The sequence below is a fragment of the Mobula hypostoma genome, chromosome 5 (genome assembly GCF_963921235.1).
Source record: "Mobula hypostoma chromosome 5, sMobHyp1.1, whole genome shotgun sequence".
Classification (NCBI taxonomy): Eukaryota; Metazoa; Chordata; class Chondrichthyes; order Myliobatiformes; family Myliobatidae; genus Mobula; species Mobula hypostoma.
In genome coordinates, this window is record NC_086101.1 from 130,198,042 (window position 1) to 130,212,598 (window position 14,557).

General features: G+C 46.6%; 1 protein-coding gene across 1 annotated transcript in view; it reads right to left on the reverse strand.

Moving 5' to 3' along the window:
- The window catches only part of LOC134346992 (choline transporter-like protein 1), a 118,503-nt gene extending 105,222 nt beyond the window's left edge, over positions 1-13,281 (reverse strand). The window contains exon 1 of the mRNA XM_063048933.1: positions 13,136-13,281. Coding sequence (XP_062905003.1) covers positions 13,136-13,165 — 30 coding nt within the window. The 5' untranslated portion in view covers positions 13,166-13,281. The remainder of the gene's footprint in view (positions 1-13,135) is intronic.
- Between the last annotated feature and the right edge of the window lie 1,276 nt (positions 13,282-14,557).

Sequence of the window (14,557 nt, forward strand, 5' to 3'; positions counted from 1 at the left end):
GCCAATACACACCTCTGTGTTCATCAGCCCTTTAGTCACTGAATTACTCAAAAAATATGGGTGTTGTTTACTTGGCTGCCCTATTGTAACCACAATCACCCAACGTCCCAGTTCTTTGCATTTCCTCGGGACAATCAAACACATGGGTGCGAGTCGTTTAATTACTCCTTCGGGGATTAAGGGAGAGACCTTATCAGTAGACCTGGCCAAAACAATAGCCTTCTCCCATCTGACCGATCCCATCCTAATCTTTTCAAAATGGTTTTTTCCTCTTATCAAGGGGCCCCTAGCTTCATTGATTTCCACGCTAACACCGACTAGGTTTGTTAGCATATCAAAAGCCGGTGACCGTCTCAGTTCGCGTCGGTCATGATCAATAACATTCTTCCCCCTGGGCAGCCGGTAAATCTCTTTCATGATTCCACCAACTGTTTCCTCCAGCACCGCAAAATGTCCACCGGGGGGGTACCTCGTGGGCCATGTTAAAAACCTCATCCCCATAACTCTTTTGCACCACCCCCCATTCCTCATCTGCGGGTACTGTACTTGATTTCCCTTTCTTCCTTAGCACTTCCTCCTCCGCACAATAGCTTGTCAAGGCTGTGTCAGAGAGAGCGGTCTCGGCAAAAACCATCAGCCCCTCGTTTCGCTCCTGCGTCTGCACAAATTCTTTCCTGGCTACTGCTACGTCCGTCCCAGCTCCCTCACTACCTCTTATCTCACTACACCCTGTCTCATACAAGGTTGGCAGAAATGTTTCAGCCAAATTCACCATCGCGGACGGGGCCTCCATGCTGGCAGGCTGACCCGTCAATCTCACGACTGGGAACACGATTCCTCCGGCGATGTCATTACCGAGCAAGACTTCCACGTCTTTCATCGGTAATTCGGACCTCACCCCAATCGTGACTAGTCCAGAGACCAGGTTGCTCTGTAAGTGTATCTGGTGCAAAGGGACTGACTCTGTCCCTTCCCCAACACCTTTGACCTCTACCTCCCCAGTCTGGGTCTCTGAGCTAAACTCTAATACACTCTTCAGTATTAGTGACTGACACGCTCCCGTGTCTCTCCAGATCCGCACTGGAACTGGTTTTAACCTCTTTTTCACTGACACCAGTCCGGCCGAGATAAACCTCTCGCGCCCTTCCTGGACTTTTTCAGACCTGTCCTTCCCTAGCGGTTCGCTTAACAGCTTGATACAGCCATTCAAAATTTCCGCTTTTCCTTTCCCCGTCTCCTTCCTTGGGGCAAAGCACCTGGACGCAAAGTGTCCGACTTTCCCACAATTATAACAGACGACCCCAGGAGACTTCCTACCAGACTGCTCCCGGTCTACCTTATCCTTTTCACTAGTCCCCGGCTTACTTTCTGACTTTTCCGGCGGACTCTCCCCTCCGTCCTGACTACCCTTCTGGTAGCCTTTACTCGGGGCAACCTTCATTTTATGCGTCAACGCATACTCATCCGCTAACTTAGCAGTTGCGGCTAACGTGGCTGCCTCTTTCTCATCGAGGTAGGGTCTCATACCCTCAGGGACACAACCTTTAAACTGCTCAATCAGAATCAGCTGCAGCAGTCTGTCATAATCCCCCTCTACCCCTTTCGAGGCGCACCAACGCTCACAATATGTTTGCATCTCGCGAGCAAACTCCAAATACGTGCGGTCCCACTGCTTCCTCGCATTCCGGAACCTCTGCCGGTATGCCTCCGGGACCAACTCATAAATCCTGAGGATGGCCTCTTTCACCACCTCATACCTCTGGGCATCTTCTGCGGATAAAGCGGAGTAAGCTTGTTTTTTCCTTTTCAGTACACTCTGAAGTAAAACAACCCACTTATCCCTCGGCCAGTCCTGACTTATAGCTACTTTTTCGAAGTGGAGAAAGTACCGATCCACATCGGTATCGTCAAAAGGGGGAACCAGCCTAACCTCCTGGGTCGCCCGGAACCCTCCACCTTGGTTCGGCACGAGCCCCTGCTCGGCCCTTATCTTTAACTTCTCCAGCTCAAATTCCCTTTCCCTCTGTTTCTCCTCTCTCTCCAACTGTCTTTCTCTCTCTTGCCTTTCTACCTCTTTCTCTCTCTCCCGCCTTTCTAACTGTCTCTCCTGCCTTTCTAACTGCTTCTCTTCGTGTTCTAACTGCCGTACCCGGAACTCGTGCTCGAGTCTCAGTTTTTCAAGCTGTACCTGTACCGCGTCTCCAGCAGGTTTTTCAATAGACACCTCCCCCAGCTCACCTTGGGGAAACACACCTTTAGATACATAGTGCTCTACAATAGCTCTGTGTATCTCCTCTCTCCTCATTGTCGACTTCACCTTAGCAAGATTCACCCGTTTGGCCACAGCTATCAATTCCGATTTCCTGGCATCCTCTAATGCCTCCAAGGTCGGCGCCTTTATAAATTCCTCAACCTCCATTTCTGCTGTTTGTCTTTTCTTTCTTTCGGGAATTTTAACCCAATCAATTTACTCCGTCCCAAATTTAGCGTTCAAAATCGCGGACGAGAACCCCACTTATGTTACGTACCCCGTAACTGGGTTGCCAAACCAGCAGAAATGGATCACTCAGTTGGAGTCTGGAGTACTAGAACTAAGAAAGTTTTATTAAAGAAACAAGCAACACAGTAATCGAAAGGATAATAAATGCAACAGTTCAGTGATGATAAACACACATGTGCACAGAATTAAGATAACAGCATCAATCAAGCTCTATCGTTGTCTAGGGGTAAATGACCAATTTCAAAATGACTCAAAGTTCAGTCCAGTTTAGTAGTTCAGTTCGCAGTAATCGTTGCCATGGCGGTGGACAACGTGGGGGAAGAGAGAGATAGAATAGGAACAACTCATCATTCAGAACGGCTTCACTCACAGACCAGCAAGATGGCTCACAGACCAGCGAGATGGCTCACAAACAGCTTTTGGGCGGGTCCTTGGTGATGTCACCTGAGGTCACCGACTGTGACCCCTCCTCCAGATGCGGTCGATCCTCTGCAGTGAACCCGGCACCCAGGCAAGGGCGGACACACACCGGGTTCCCGCTGATCGTACCTTTCCACCCTTGTCGTTGTCTGGTACTTCTCACCCACTCGTGAGAAGCGCACCGCTTCCAGGGTCTCGTTACCTCGGGTGGCGTGTGTGTCTGTCTTAGCGAACCTGTCCCTTTTTATCCCCCTGCTGGGGTATCGCCTGTCCATCACTTCAAACAGTTCAGGGTTCAAAGGGGGGAGCCGCTCCAGACAGCTCTCCCTCCCACATCCCTTCATTACACATCTCCAGACGCTGCTCCATTGTTCCTTATCTCTCCTTCCCCTGAGGGCAGGTGGCAGACCAACTGCTGATGCCACTGATGCTAGCCCAGGCCAGCAAACATCTTAATTTTATGTGTATTCTCGTAACAATATCTATAAAAGCTTTTACAGTCCGTTTTTATGTTCTCTGCCAGTTTTCTCTCATAATCTTTTTTCCCCTTCCTAATTAAGCCCTTTGTCCTCCTCTGCTGAACTCTGAATTTCTCCCAGTCCTCAGGTGAGGCACTTTCTCTGGCTAATTTGTATGCTACTTCTTTGGAATTGATACTATCCCTAATTTCTCTTGTCAGCCACGGGTGCACTACCTTCCTTGATTTATTCTTTTGCCAAACTGGGATGAACAATAAATAATAAGGTGCATTTGCAACAAGTTAAAAAGTAAACAGTATAACACTACTGGCACTTCACACGTGATGAGAACTGGGTGGTGGCAGGGAATTCAGTAGTCTCATGGCCTGGGGGTAGAAGCTGTTTCCCATCCTATAGTCCTTTGTCCTAATGCTACAGTACCACCTGCCTGATGGTAGGGGTGGGGGGTGGGGGGTGGGTGGTCAAAGAGATTGTTGGACAGATGGGAGGGATCACTGACCATGCTAAGGGCCACGTATAAACAGCACACTCAATCTCCTCAAGGACTGGAGATGCTATAGTGTTTTTTTCACCTTGACTGAATAGGTGACGTTGTGGGACCAGGTGAGATCATACATTATGTGCAATCCAGAGACCTGGTGCTCCTAACTCTCTTCACAGATAAGCCATGTATGTGCAGTGAGGAGAGATCAGCCTGCACCTTCCTAAAGTCCATAACCATCTCATTTGTCTTGTCAACACTGAGACTCAAATTGCTGTACCCGACCATTTTATAAGCCCCTCTACATCCTCTCTGTACACTATCTCATCGCTGTTGATGACGCCAACCACTGTTGTGTCACCACCGAATTTTATGACTCAGTTTGAACAGGATCTAGCAGTACAGTCGTGGTCAGCCGCATGAACAGCAGTGGACTGAGCATGCAGCCCTGAGAAGCACCAGTGCTCAGTATGATGGAGCTAAAGACGTTTCTGTCAACGCAGACTGACTGTGACCTTTCTGTCAAGAAGACCAGGATGCAGTTACAGAGAGAGGAGTTGAGACCCAACAAAGACAGTTTTCCCACCAGCCTCGGAGGAATATTAAGTCGATAAATGGCATCCTGGCAATAAGAGGCGCCATTTTCTAGGAGGGACAGGACAGACTGGAGCGCAGGAGCTACGGCATGATCAGTGGACCAATATGAGCGATAAGTCAACTGGAAAGAGTTGAATGCAGCAGGAAGATTTAAATAAGATCCATAAACCAGCTGCTCAAAGCACTTCATTATTGTTGAGGTCAGTGCCACTGTATGGTAGTCGTTGTCTACCCTGGTAGTCACATTGCTACTGGATGGCAATTCCTTTTTCTTCTTGACTATGCAGAAACAGAGATGCTCTATTTTTATCTTATACCCCACCATTTTCTGCAGTTAACAGATCATTTCCCACAAGTTTCATCAGCTCCAACACTATTCCACCAGCAGACAAATAATCATTTCCCCTTTCAGCCGTATAAAAGAATCATTAGCTTCATGCCCCTGTGCTCCAATCCTCAACCCTCATAATCAGGCCCCATTTTATGGCACTTTACCCTGAAACCATAAGAGAAGATTAACTTTATCCTCTCACTTCTTCCCACCAGTCTTTCCAGGTGAAGAAGAGTGATTTCATAAGGTGCTTTCCTCTCCAGAATCAGAATCAGGTTTATTATTACAAGCATACGCCATGAAATGTGGTGTTTTGCGGCAGCAATACATTGTAATACATAATAAAAAACTATAAATCACAATAAGAAATACAATATACATCTTAAAATATTTATTTAGAGATGCATTGCAGAACAGGCCCTACCGACCCAATGGGCCACACTGCCCAACAACCCACTTATTTCACCATGGCCTAATCACAAGACAACTTACAATGACTAAGTAACCTACTAACTGATACATCTTTGGAATGTGGGAGGAGCGAAAAGTGCCCGGAGGAAACCCATGCGTTCACGGGGAGGAAGTACAAACACCTTACAAACAGCGCTGGAACTGAACGCGAAATTCCGAGGCCCCAAGTTCTAATAGTGTCACGCTAACCAACACACTACAGCGTCACCCATCATAAACAAGTAGCACAAACTGGGAAAAAAAAGTGAGGTAGTGTAGATGAGTTCAATATCCATTCAGAAATCTGATGACAGAGGGGAAGAAGCTGTTCCTGAAAAGTTCAATGTGCATCTTCAAGCTCCTGTACCTCCTCTTGATGGTAGCAATAAGAAGAGGGCATGTCTTGCACGATGGGGATTCTTAATGATGGATGCCACCTTTTTGAGGCATCACCTTCTGAAGGTGTCCTCAATGCTGTAGAGGCTAGTGGCCATGGTGGAGCTGGCTGAGTTTACAGCTTTCTGGTCCTGTGCAGTGGCCCCTCCGTGGCAGAGTGATGCAACCAGTTAGAATGCTCTCCACAGCACATCTATAGAAATCTGTCAGAGTCTTTGGTGGTATACTAAATCTCCTCAAACTCCTAATGAAATATAGTCACTGTTCTGCCTTCTTTGTAATTACATTAATACGTTGGGCCCAGGATAGATCTTCAGAGATGTCGACACTCAGGAATTTGAAACTGCTCACCCTTTCCACCGCTGATTCCTCGATGAGGAATGGTCTGTGCTCCCTCAACTTCCCCGTCTTGAAGTCCACAATCAATTCCTTGGTCTTACTGACATTGACTGCAAGTTTGCTGTTGCAACAGTACTCAAACAGCTGAACTATCACATCGTTGTACACCTCCTTATTACCATCTGAAATTTTGTAAGCAATAATTGTGTCATTGGCAAATTTACAGACGGTGTTTGAGTTGTACAGCCATAGGTCGTTGGTGTAGAGAGAGTGGAACAGTGGGTGAAACATGCATCCGAGGTGCTCCAGTGTTGGTTGTCAGCGAGGAGATGTTATTTCCGATTGGCGCTGACTGTGGTCTCGTGATGAGAAGATCAAGGCTCTAGTTGCAGAGGAAGGTACATAGGCCCAGGATTTGGAGCTTGTTGATTGGAATTGAAGGTATGATTGACCATAAGATGTAGGAGCAGAAGTAGGCCATTTGACCCATTGAGTCTGCTCCACCATTCAATCATGGGCTGATCCAATTCTTCCTGTCATCCCCACTCCCCTGCCTTCTCCCCATACCTCATGACGCCCTGGCTAATGAAGAACCTATCTGTCTCTGCCTCAAATGCACCCAACGACTTGGTCTCCACAGCCGCTCGTGGCAACAAATTCCACAGATTAACCATCCTCTGACTAAAGTAATTTCTCCACATCTCTGTTCTAAATGAATGTCCTTCAATCCTGACGTCGAGCACTCTTGTCTTAGACTCCCCTACCATGGAAAATAACTTTGCCATATCTAATCTGTTCAGACCTTTTAACATTCGACTGTGTTGAACTCTGAGCTGTAATCAATAAACAGTAGTCTGACTGTTCCATTGGAGAAACCAAATGCAGATTGGGCAATCAATTTTCAGAACAACTGTGTTCAGTCTACGAGTGACCCTGAGTTTCCAATCACCTGCCATTTTCATTCCCCATCGTACTTCCACTCTGACCTCTGCCTTTGGCACCACTGCACTGTTACTGTGAGGAAAAATGCTAACTTAAAGAGCAAAACTTCATCTTTCATAAGGGCACATTGAAACCTTCTAGACTTATGCTGAAATCTCCAATATTAGGTAACTTTGTTTCATCCTGCCTGGAACATTATCTCCTTTGCTCTGACCTTCCAAGGGATATTTCCTTTGCTCTACCAATCTCTCCCCAATCATTGTTGCTACAGAAACTAATTTGTTTTATCTATCTCAGTGGTGACAAAGGGTCTCAGATTTGAAATGTTAATAGCGTTAACTCTTGCTCGTCCCACAGCTGCTGTTTCTATTATTTTCTGTTATTAGCTAAAATTACATTTGAAAATTGTTCCACTGGAGGAAAAAGATTCTAAGTTCAAAGTAAATTAATTATCAAAGTACATATATGTCACCACATACAACCATGAAATACCTTTTCTTGCAAGTATACTCAATAAGTCCAAAATGGTAACAGAATCTATGAGAGACTACACAGAGAAGACAACCATTGTGCAAATACAAAAAGAAAGAATAATAATAATTATTATTAAGGAAAAGTAACAAGAACATGAGATGAAGAGTCCTTGACAGTGAGTCCATAGGTTGTGGGAACAGTTCGCTGATGAGCTGAATAAGTTATCCCCTCTGGTTGAGGAGCCTGATGGTTGAGGGGTAATAACTGTTCCTCAATCTGGTGGCGAGAGTCCTGAGGCTCCTGCATCTCCTTCCGGATGAAAGCAGCGAGAAGAGAGCATGAGCTGGGTGGTGGGGGTCCCCGATGATGAATGCTGCTTTCCTGCGACAGAGCTCCATCTGTATAGATGTGCTCAATGGTGGGGAGAGCTTAACCCGTGATGGACTGGGTCGTATTTACTACTTTATGTAGGATTTTCCATTCAAGAGCATTGGTGTTTCCAAACCAGGCAGTGATGCAACTCGTCAATATACTCTCCACCACACATCTATGGAAGTTTATCAAAGTTTTAGATGTCATGTCGAATCTATGGAAACTCCTACAGAAGTAGAGGCACTGCTATGCTTTCTTCCTAATTGCACTTATGTGCTGGGCCCAGGACAGGTCCTTCGAATTGATAAAACCTTGAAAAACTGCTTCACAAAGGCATATTTTAAGTACCATTTTAAGATGCTGATTTTTAGAACTACACCACATCTACCTACTTCTTAACCTGAGTGATGCATCACATTTTCATACACCTATGAGAATGCAAACACATCAAAATCATCTATTTGGTAGCTTTTTTCATAAAACTCCTTCCACAAATACAAAACCCGCACTATAAATCCGTCAGAAATTTAAAAAAAAAGATAACTTTGCTTTATTAAATGTCATTCTCAGAGATCTACCAGTCTTGCATAACCATTGCCACGTGCTCAAGGAACAGAACAATACTAACACTTGAACGAAACTCAAGGGCGCACGGCATACAAAATAAACCTGGCATCGTCGCTCTTTCTAACACAATGAATGGCCTTTATGTGCTGCTGCTGGCAAAATCAAATTGAAATGCAATGCCTCCTTTATTTAATGAAACGCTCTATTCAAATCACTGTCAACAAAACCAAGACTTACACCATTAGATATTTACCTTAAGTCGTGTTGGTGAATTTCTGAAAATAAATCTGAACTTACGTATTTATAAGGTAACGAGAAAGAATTTTGCCTCACTTTTTAAAGTAATGATTTAATCTATAACTTAAGTCATGCACATTCACTCCATCCACCATAGCAGCCAGTATCTCCCAGTGGCCAGCCATTTTAAATCCAATTCCCATTCCCACACCAATACGTCTGTCAACAGCATTGTCCACTGTCAAGTTGGTGATTGACACCTGTGTGAGGAACAGCACCTTATATTCCACTTTGGTAATGTCCAATCTGATGGTATGAACATCTATTTTACCCCTCACTCCGTCACTATTTGTCTTTTGCCTCCATAACCCTCTCATTCCCCTCCTCACCACCTTCCATTGTTCTCTCCTATCAGATTGCGTCTTCTTCAGCCCTTCGTTACATTATCACTTCCACCTATCACCTCCAGCTTCTTATGTCACTCCCACTCTCCCTTACCTGCCCATCAATCTCTTCACCTGGACTTACCTATCACATGCCCACTTGTGCTCCACCCTTTTACCCTGCTTTCTTTCCAGTCCTGACAAAGGCTATCAACCTTCAAAATTGAGCGTTCATTTTCCTCTTCAGATGCTGCCTGGTCCGCTGACATTCTCCAAATCCTTAGTATGCTGCTCCAGACTCCCAGCTCCTGCCGTCTCTCCTATCAAGTCTTAATGAAGGACCTCCGCCCGAAATGTCCCCTCCCTTGATGCTGCTTGACTTGCTGAGTTCCTTGCCTATGGTAAACACGAGAGATGCTGCAGATGCTGGAAATCCAGAGCAACACACACAAAACACACTGGAGGAACTCAGCAGGTCAAACAGCATCTACGGAAACAAGCAAAAGATCGACATCTGTGCAAGCTGCTAAAGATTTCCAGCATTTGCAAAATATCGTGCCGTCTCTTGTGTTGGCCTCTTAAGTTATAATTTCATTTGATGTAATTGCACTTTGAGCAAAAGGCAACACATTCTGAGAAAACCACCCACAAATGAAATGGATGAAATGGAATGAAATCAACCATGACCCAAAGTTCAAGTGAAAACCACAAAAACAAGATGAAATCCCATAAACATATCCAGACAGATCTCCTCTATGATTAAAGGGGTGAAGCAGGGGGTTCCTCTGTGGAAGTGAATGCTTGACAAGTGCAATTAAAGGTTTCTAAAGCTGCCTCTGGTCTACTATCATCCAATATTTTAAAAAAACAAATTGACAATGTAAACAAAACGACTGCAGGAATTCTACGTAGCCTAAGCACAATAACATCAATATACAAGACACACATCAAAGTTGCTGGTGAACGCAGCAGGCCAGGCAGCATCTCTAGGAAGAGGTACAGTCGACGTTTCAGGCCGAGACCCTTCGTCAGGACTAACTGAAGGAAAAGTTAGTAAGAGATTTGAAAGTGGGAGGGGGAGGGGGACATTCAAAATGATAGGAGAAGACAGGAGGGGGAGGGATGGAGCCAAGAGCTGGACAGGTGATTGGCAAAGGGGATATGAGAGGATCACGGGACAGGAGGTCCAGGGAGAAAGATGGGGGGGGGGGATCCAGAGGATGGGCAAGGGGTATAGTCAGAGGGACAGAGGGAGAAAAAGGAGAGTGAGAGAAAGAATGTGTGTATAAAAATAAATAATGGATGGGGTATGAGGGGGAGGTGGGGGAAGGGGAGGACGGGTCCCGTCTCCCCTTCCCCCACCAATACTCTGCAATCCCATCTCCTTCAGATCCAATCGTCAGCTCCTGGGTCCTCAGAGGCTCCATCTTCCTCTCACCCCAACCCTCCCCACTCCCCCCTCTGATCCCAGCTCTCATCCGTGCCGGGTCTTTACCATCCCCTCCGACCTTCAACTGTCGGAGGCAGAATGCTCTGTCCTCAGTAAGGGCCTCACCTTTGTCCCCCTTCGCCCACACCTCAGTGAGTTCCGTGTTCGCCATGATGCGGAACTCTTCTTCCGCCATCTCCGTCTCCGAGCCTACTTCTTTGGCAAGGACTCTTCCACCCCCACCAATGACCCCTTCTCCTGTCTTCAACCCTTCTCTTCTTCATGGACACCCCGCTCTGGTCTTCTGCCTGCTCTGGATCTCTTTATCGCTAACTGCCGACGGGACATCAACCGTCTCGACTTCACACCGCACCTTGTTCCCATTCCAACCTCACTCCTTCTGAACGCTCTGCTCTCCACTCCCTCCGCACTAATCCTAACCTTATTATTAAACCCGCCGATAAGGGGGGTGCTGTTGTAGTCTGGCGTACTGACCTCTACCTTGCCGAGGCACAGCGACAACTCACGGATACCTCCTCTTATTTACCCCTCGATCGTGACCTCACTAAGGAGCACCAGGCCATTGTCTCCCACACCATCACCAACTTTATCCGCTCAGGGGATCTCCCATCCACTGCTACCAACCTTATAGTTCCCACACCCCGCACTTCCCGTTTCTACCTCCTACCCAAGATCCACAAACCTGCCTGTCCTGGCAGACCTAATGTCTCAGCTTGCTCCTGCCCTACCGAACTCGTTTCTGCATACCTCGACACGGTTTTATCCCCCCTTGTTCAATCCCTTCCTACCTATGTTTGTGACACTTCTCACGCTCTTAAACTTTTCAATGATTTTAAGTTCCCTGGCCCCCACTGCTTTCTTTTCACCATGGATGTCCAGTCCCTATATACTTCCATCCCCCATCAGGAAGGTCTCAAAGCTCTCCGCTTCTTTTTGGATTCCAGACCCAATCAGTTCCCCTCTACCAACACTCTGCTCCATCTAGCGGAATTCGTCCTTACTCTTAATAATTTCTCCTTTGGTTCCTCCCACTTCCTCCAAACTAAAGGTGTAGCTATGGGCACCCGTATGGGTCCTAGCTATGCCTGCCTTTTTGTTGGCTTTGTGGAACAATCTATGTTCCGTGCCTATTCTGGTATCTGTCCCCCACTTTTCCTACGCTACATCGACGACTGCATTGGCGCTGCTTCCTGCACGCATGCTGAGCTCGTTGACTTTATTAACTTTGCCTCCAACTTTCACCCTGCCCTCAAGTTTACCTGGTCCATTCCCGACACAGCCCTCCCCTTTCTAGATCTTTCTGTCTCTATCCACTGATGTCTACTATAAGCCTACAGACTCTCACAGCTATCTGCACTATTCCTCTTCTCACCCTGTCTCTTGCAAAAATGCCATCCCCTCCTCGCAATTCCTCCGTCTCCGCCGCATCTGCTCTCAGGATGAGGCTTTTCATTTCAGGACGAGGGAGATGTCCTCCTTTTTTAAAGAAAGGGGCTTCCCTCCCTCCACTATGAACTCTGCTCTCAAACGCACCTCCCCCATTTCACGCACATCTGCTCTCACTCCATTCTCCCGCCACCCCACTAGGAATAGGGATCCCCTGGTCCCCACCTACCACCCCACCAGCCTCCGGGTCCAACATATTATTCTGCGTAACTTCCGCCACCTCCAACGGGATCCCACCACTAAGTACATCTTTCCCTCCCGCCCTCTCTCTGCTTTCCGCAGGGATCGCTCCCTACGCGACTCCCTTGTCCATTCGCCCTCCCCACTGATCTCCCTCCTGGCACTTGTTCGTGTAAGCAGAACAAGTGCTACACATACCCTTACACTTCCTCCCTTACCACCATTCAGGGCCCCAGACAGTCCTTCCAGGTGAGGCGACACTTCACCTGTGAGTCGGCTGGGGTGGTATACTGCGTCCGGTGCTCCCAATGTGGCCTTCTATATATTGGCCAGACCCGACGCAGACTGGGAGACCGCTTTGCTGAACACCTATGCTCTGTCCGCCAGAGAAAGCAGGATCTCCCAATGGCCACACATTTCAATTCCACATCCCATTCCCATTCTGACATGTCTATCCACAGCCTCCTCTACTGTAAAGATGAAGCCACACTCAGGTTGGAGGAACAACACCTTATATTCCGTCTGGATAGCCTCCAACCTGATGGCATGAACATCGACTTCTCTAACTTCCGCTAATGCCCCACCTCCCCCTCGTACCCCATCTGTTACTTATTTTTATACACACATTCTTTCTCTCACTCTCCTTTTTCTCCCTCTGTCCCTCTGACTATACCCCTTGCCCATCCTCTGGGTCCCCCCCCCTCGTCTTTCTCCCTGGGCCTCCTGTCCCATGATCCTCTCATATCCCTTTGCCAATCACCTGTCCAGCTCTCGGCTCTATCCCTCCCCCTCCTGTCTTCTCCTATCATTTTGGATCTCCCCCTCCCCCTCCCACTTTCAAATCTCTTACTATTTCTTCTTTCAGTTAGTCCTGACGAAGGGTCTCGGCCTGAAACGTCGACTGTACCTCTTCCTAGAAATGCTGCCTGGCCTGCTGCGTTCACCAGCAACTTTGATGTGTGTTTTTTGAAATTCCAGCATCTGCAGAATTCCAAAACGCAAACAACAGGAATTCTGTAGAATTCCTGTTGGGAATTCTGTAGAATTCCTGTTGTTTGCGTTTTTAAAATATACAAGACACATTCTCTCACCTCGTCGCCACCGCACCCACAACAACCCATTGCTGAGATCGGGATCGCAGCAGACCCGCTCCTCCCGGCACCGAAACGGCGTCCAAGGCCGTGGCCACTCTGCGCGCTCTCGACACTCGGCGCGCCCTTTCTCCAAACCACGCCCCTCACCCTCGTCACACTCTAACCGCTCCCCCACTACTGGTGTCACCCTGTAATCGCTCCCCGACCCTCCACTAACCCCCATCGCCGATGTCACACTCTAAACACTCCCCGACTGTTGGTGGGACCCTGTAACCGCTCCCCCTCCTCCCATCGCGGTGTCACCCAACCACTCCGTTCTCCACTGGTGTTACGCCAACCAAACTTCCAACTCCACTTCAGAATCGGGTATATTATCGGTGATATATGTCGTGAAATCTGTTGCGTTTTGGCAGCAATACAATGTAAGACATATAAATTACTATAAATTAAATAGTGCGAACTGTTGTTACTATCTTACCACTACCGCCCCCCCCCCGACCTCTGGTCACGCTCATACCACTCCCCATTTCCTGGGACAATGCGTGAATAAGCTGCTGTCAGTGAATTATCAGCCACTTCGGTTGGAAAAGACAAACAGAAATATTTATTGTGAATGGCGAGCGGTTGGATGATAAAAATGTGCGGAGAATGCTAATGCCCTTGAACATGAATCATTGCAAGTTAGGAAGCATGTACAGCAGTCAGTGAATGGTACTGTGAACATAAAGGGACCTGGAGATAATAGATCCGAACTCAAGTAGTTTAGTCAAGCATGATTTCTGTTTCAGAAATTTATGTTGACTTCGATTGGTCATATTTTTATTAGGTCTTAACGTCATATTCCTCATTGTAGATTTCAGCACTTTTCCAGTTACCATTATGATGCAAACAGTCTCTTTCGAGCTTAGAAGGTTTTGACCCAAAATGTTGATCATTCCTCTGCCATCACAGATGCTGCTTGATTGGCTGGGTTCCTCCAGCAGTTCATTTTTGCCTCCTCATTTTTTCCCTTGTATAGCGGGTCACATTTCCTATCATCATATGGACTCTGATGAAGGTCTCACAGTTTGTTTTGTTTCTTGCTAATTTATTCTGACATGGTCTGTATGGACAGTATGCAAAAATTGATTTCACTATTTCTCAGTAGATGTAACAATAATAAACTAATTTACCAACCTACTTCTTCTTCGATGAATTTAAAAATGCTTCCAAACTTATTGTTTCGTGCTGTTCCTGGCATTTTTTAAAACATGCACTTAGATTGAATACTATATTTATTTTCTCCCAGGGTTTGCCTTTCTACTTGTTAAATTTACACTTATAGAATGCATATTTATTTACAAAATAAAAGCGTTTAAAAAATAGAAAATCAGAGACTATTTATCAATTTGCCTTAGAAGGGGAACCTTTATTGAAAAT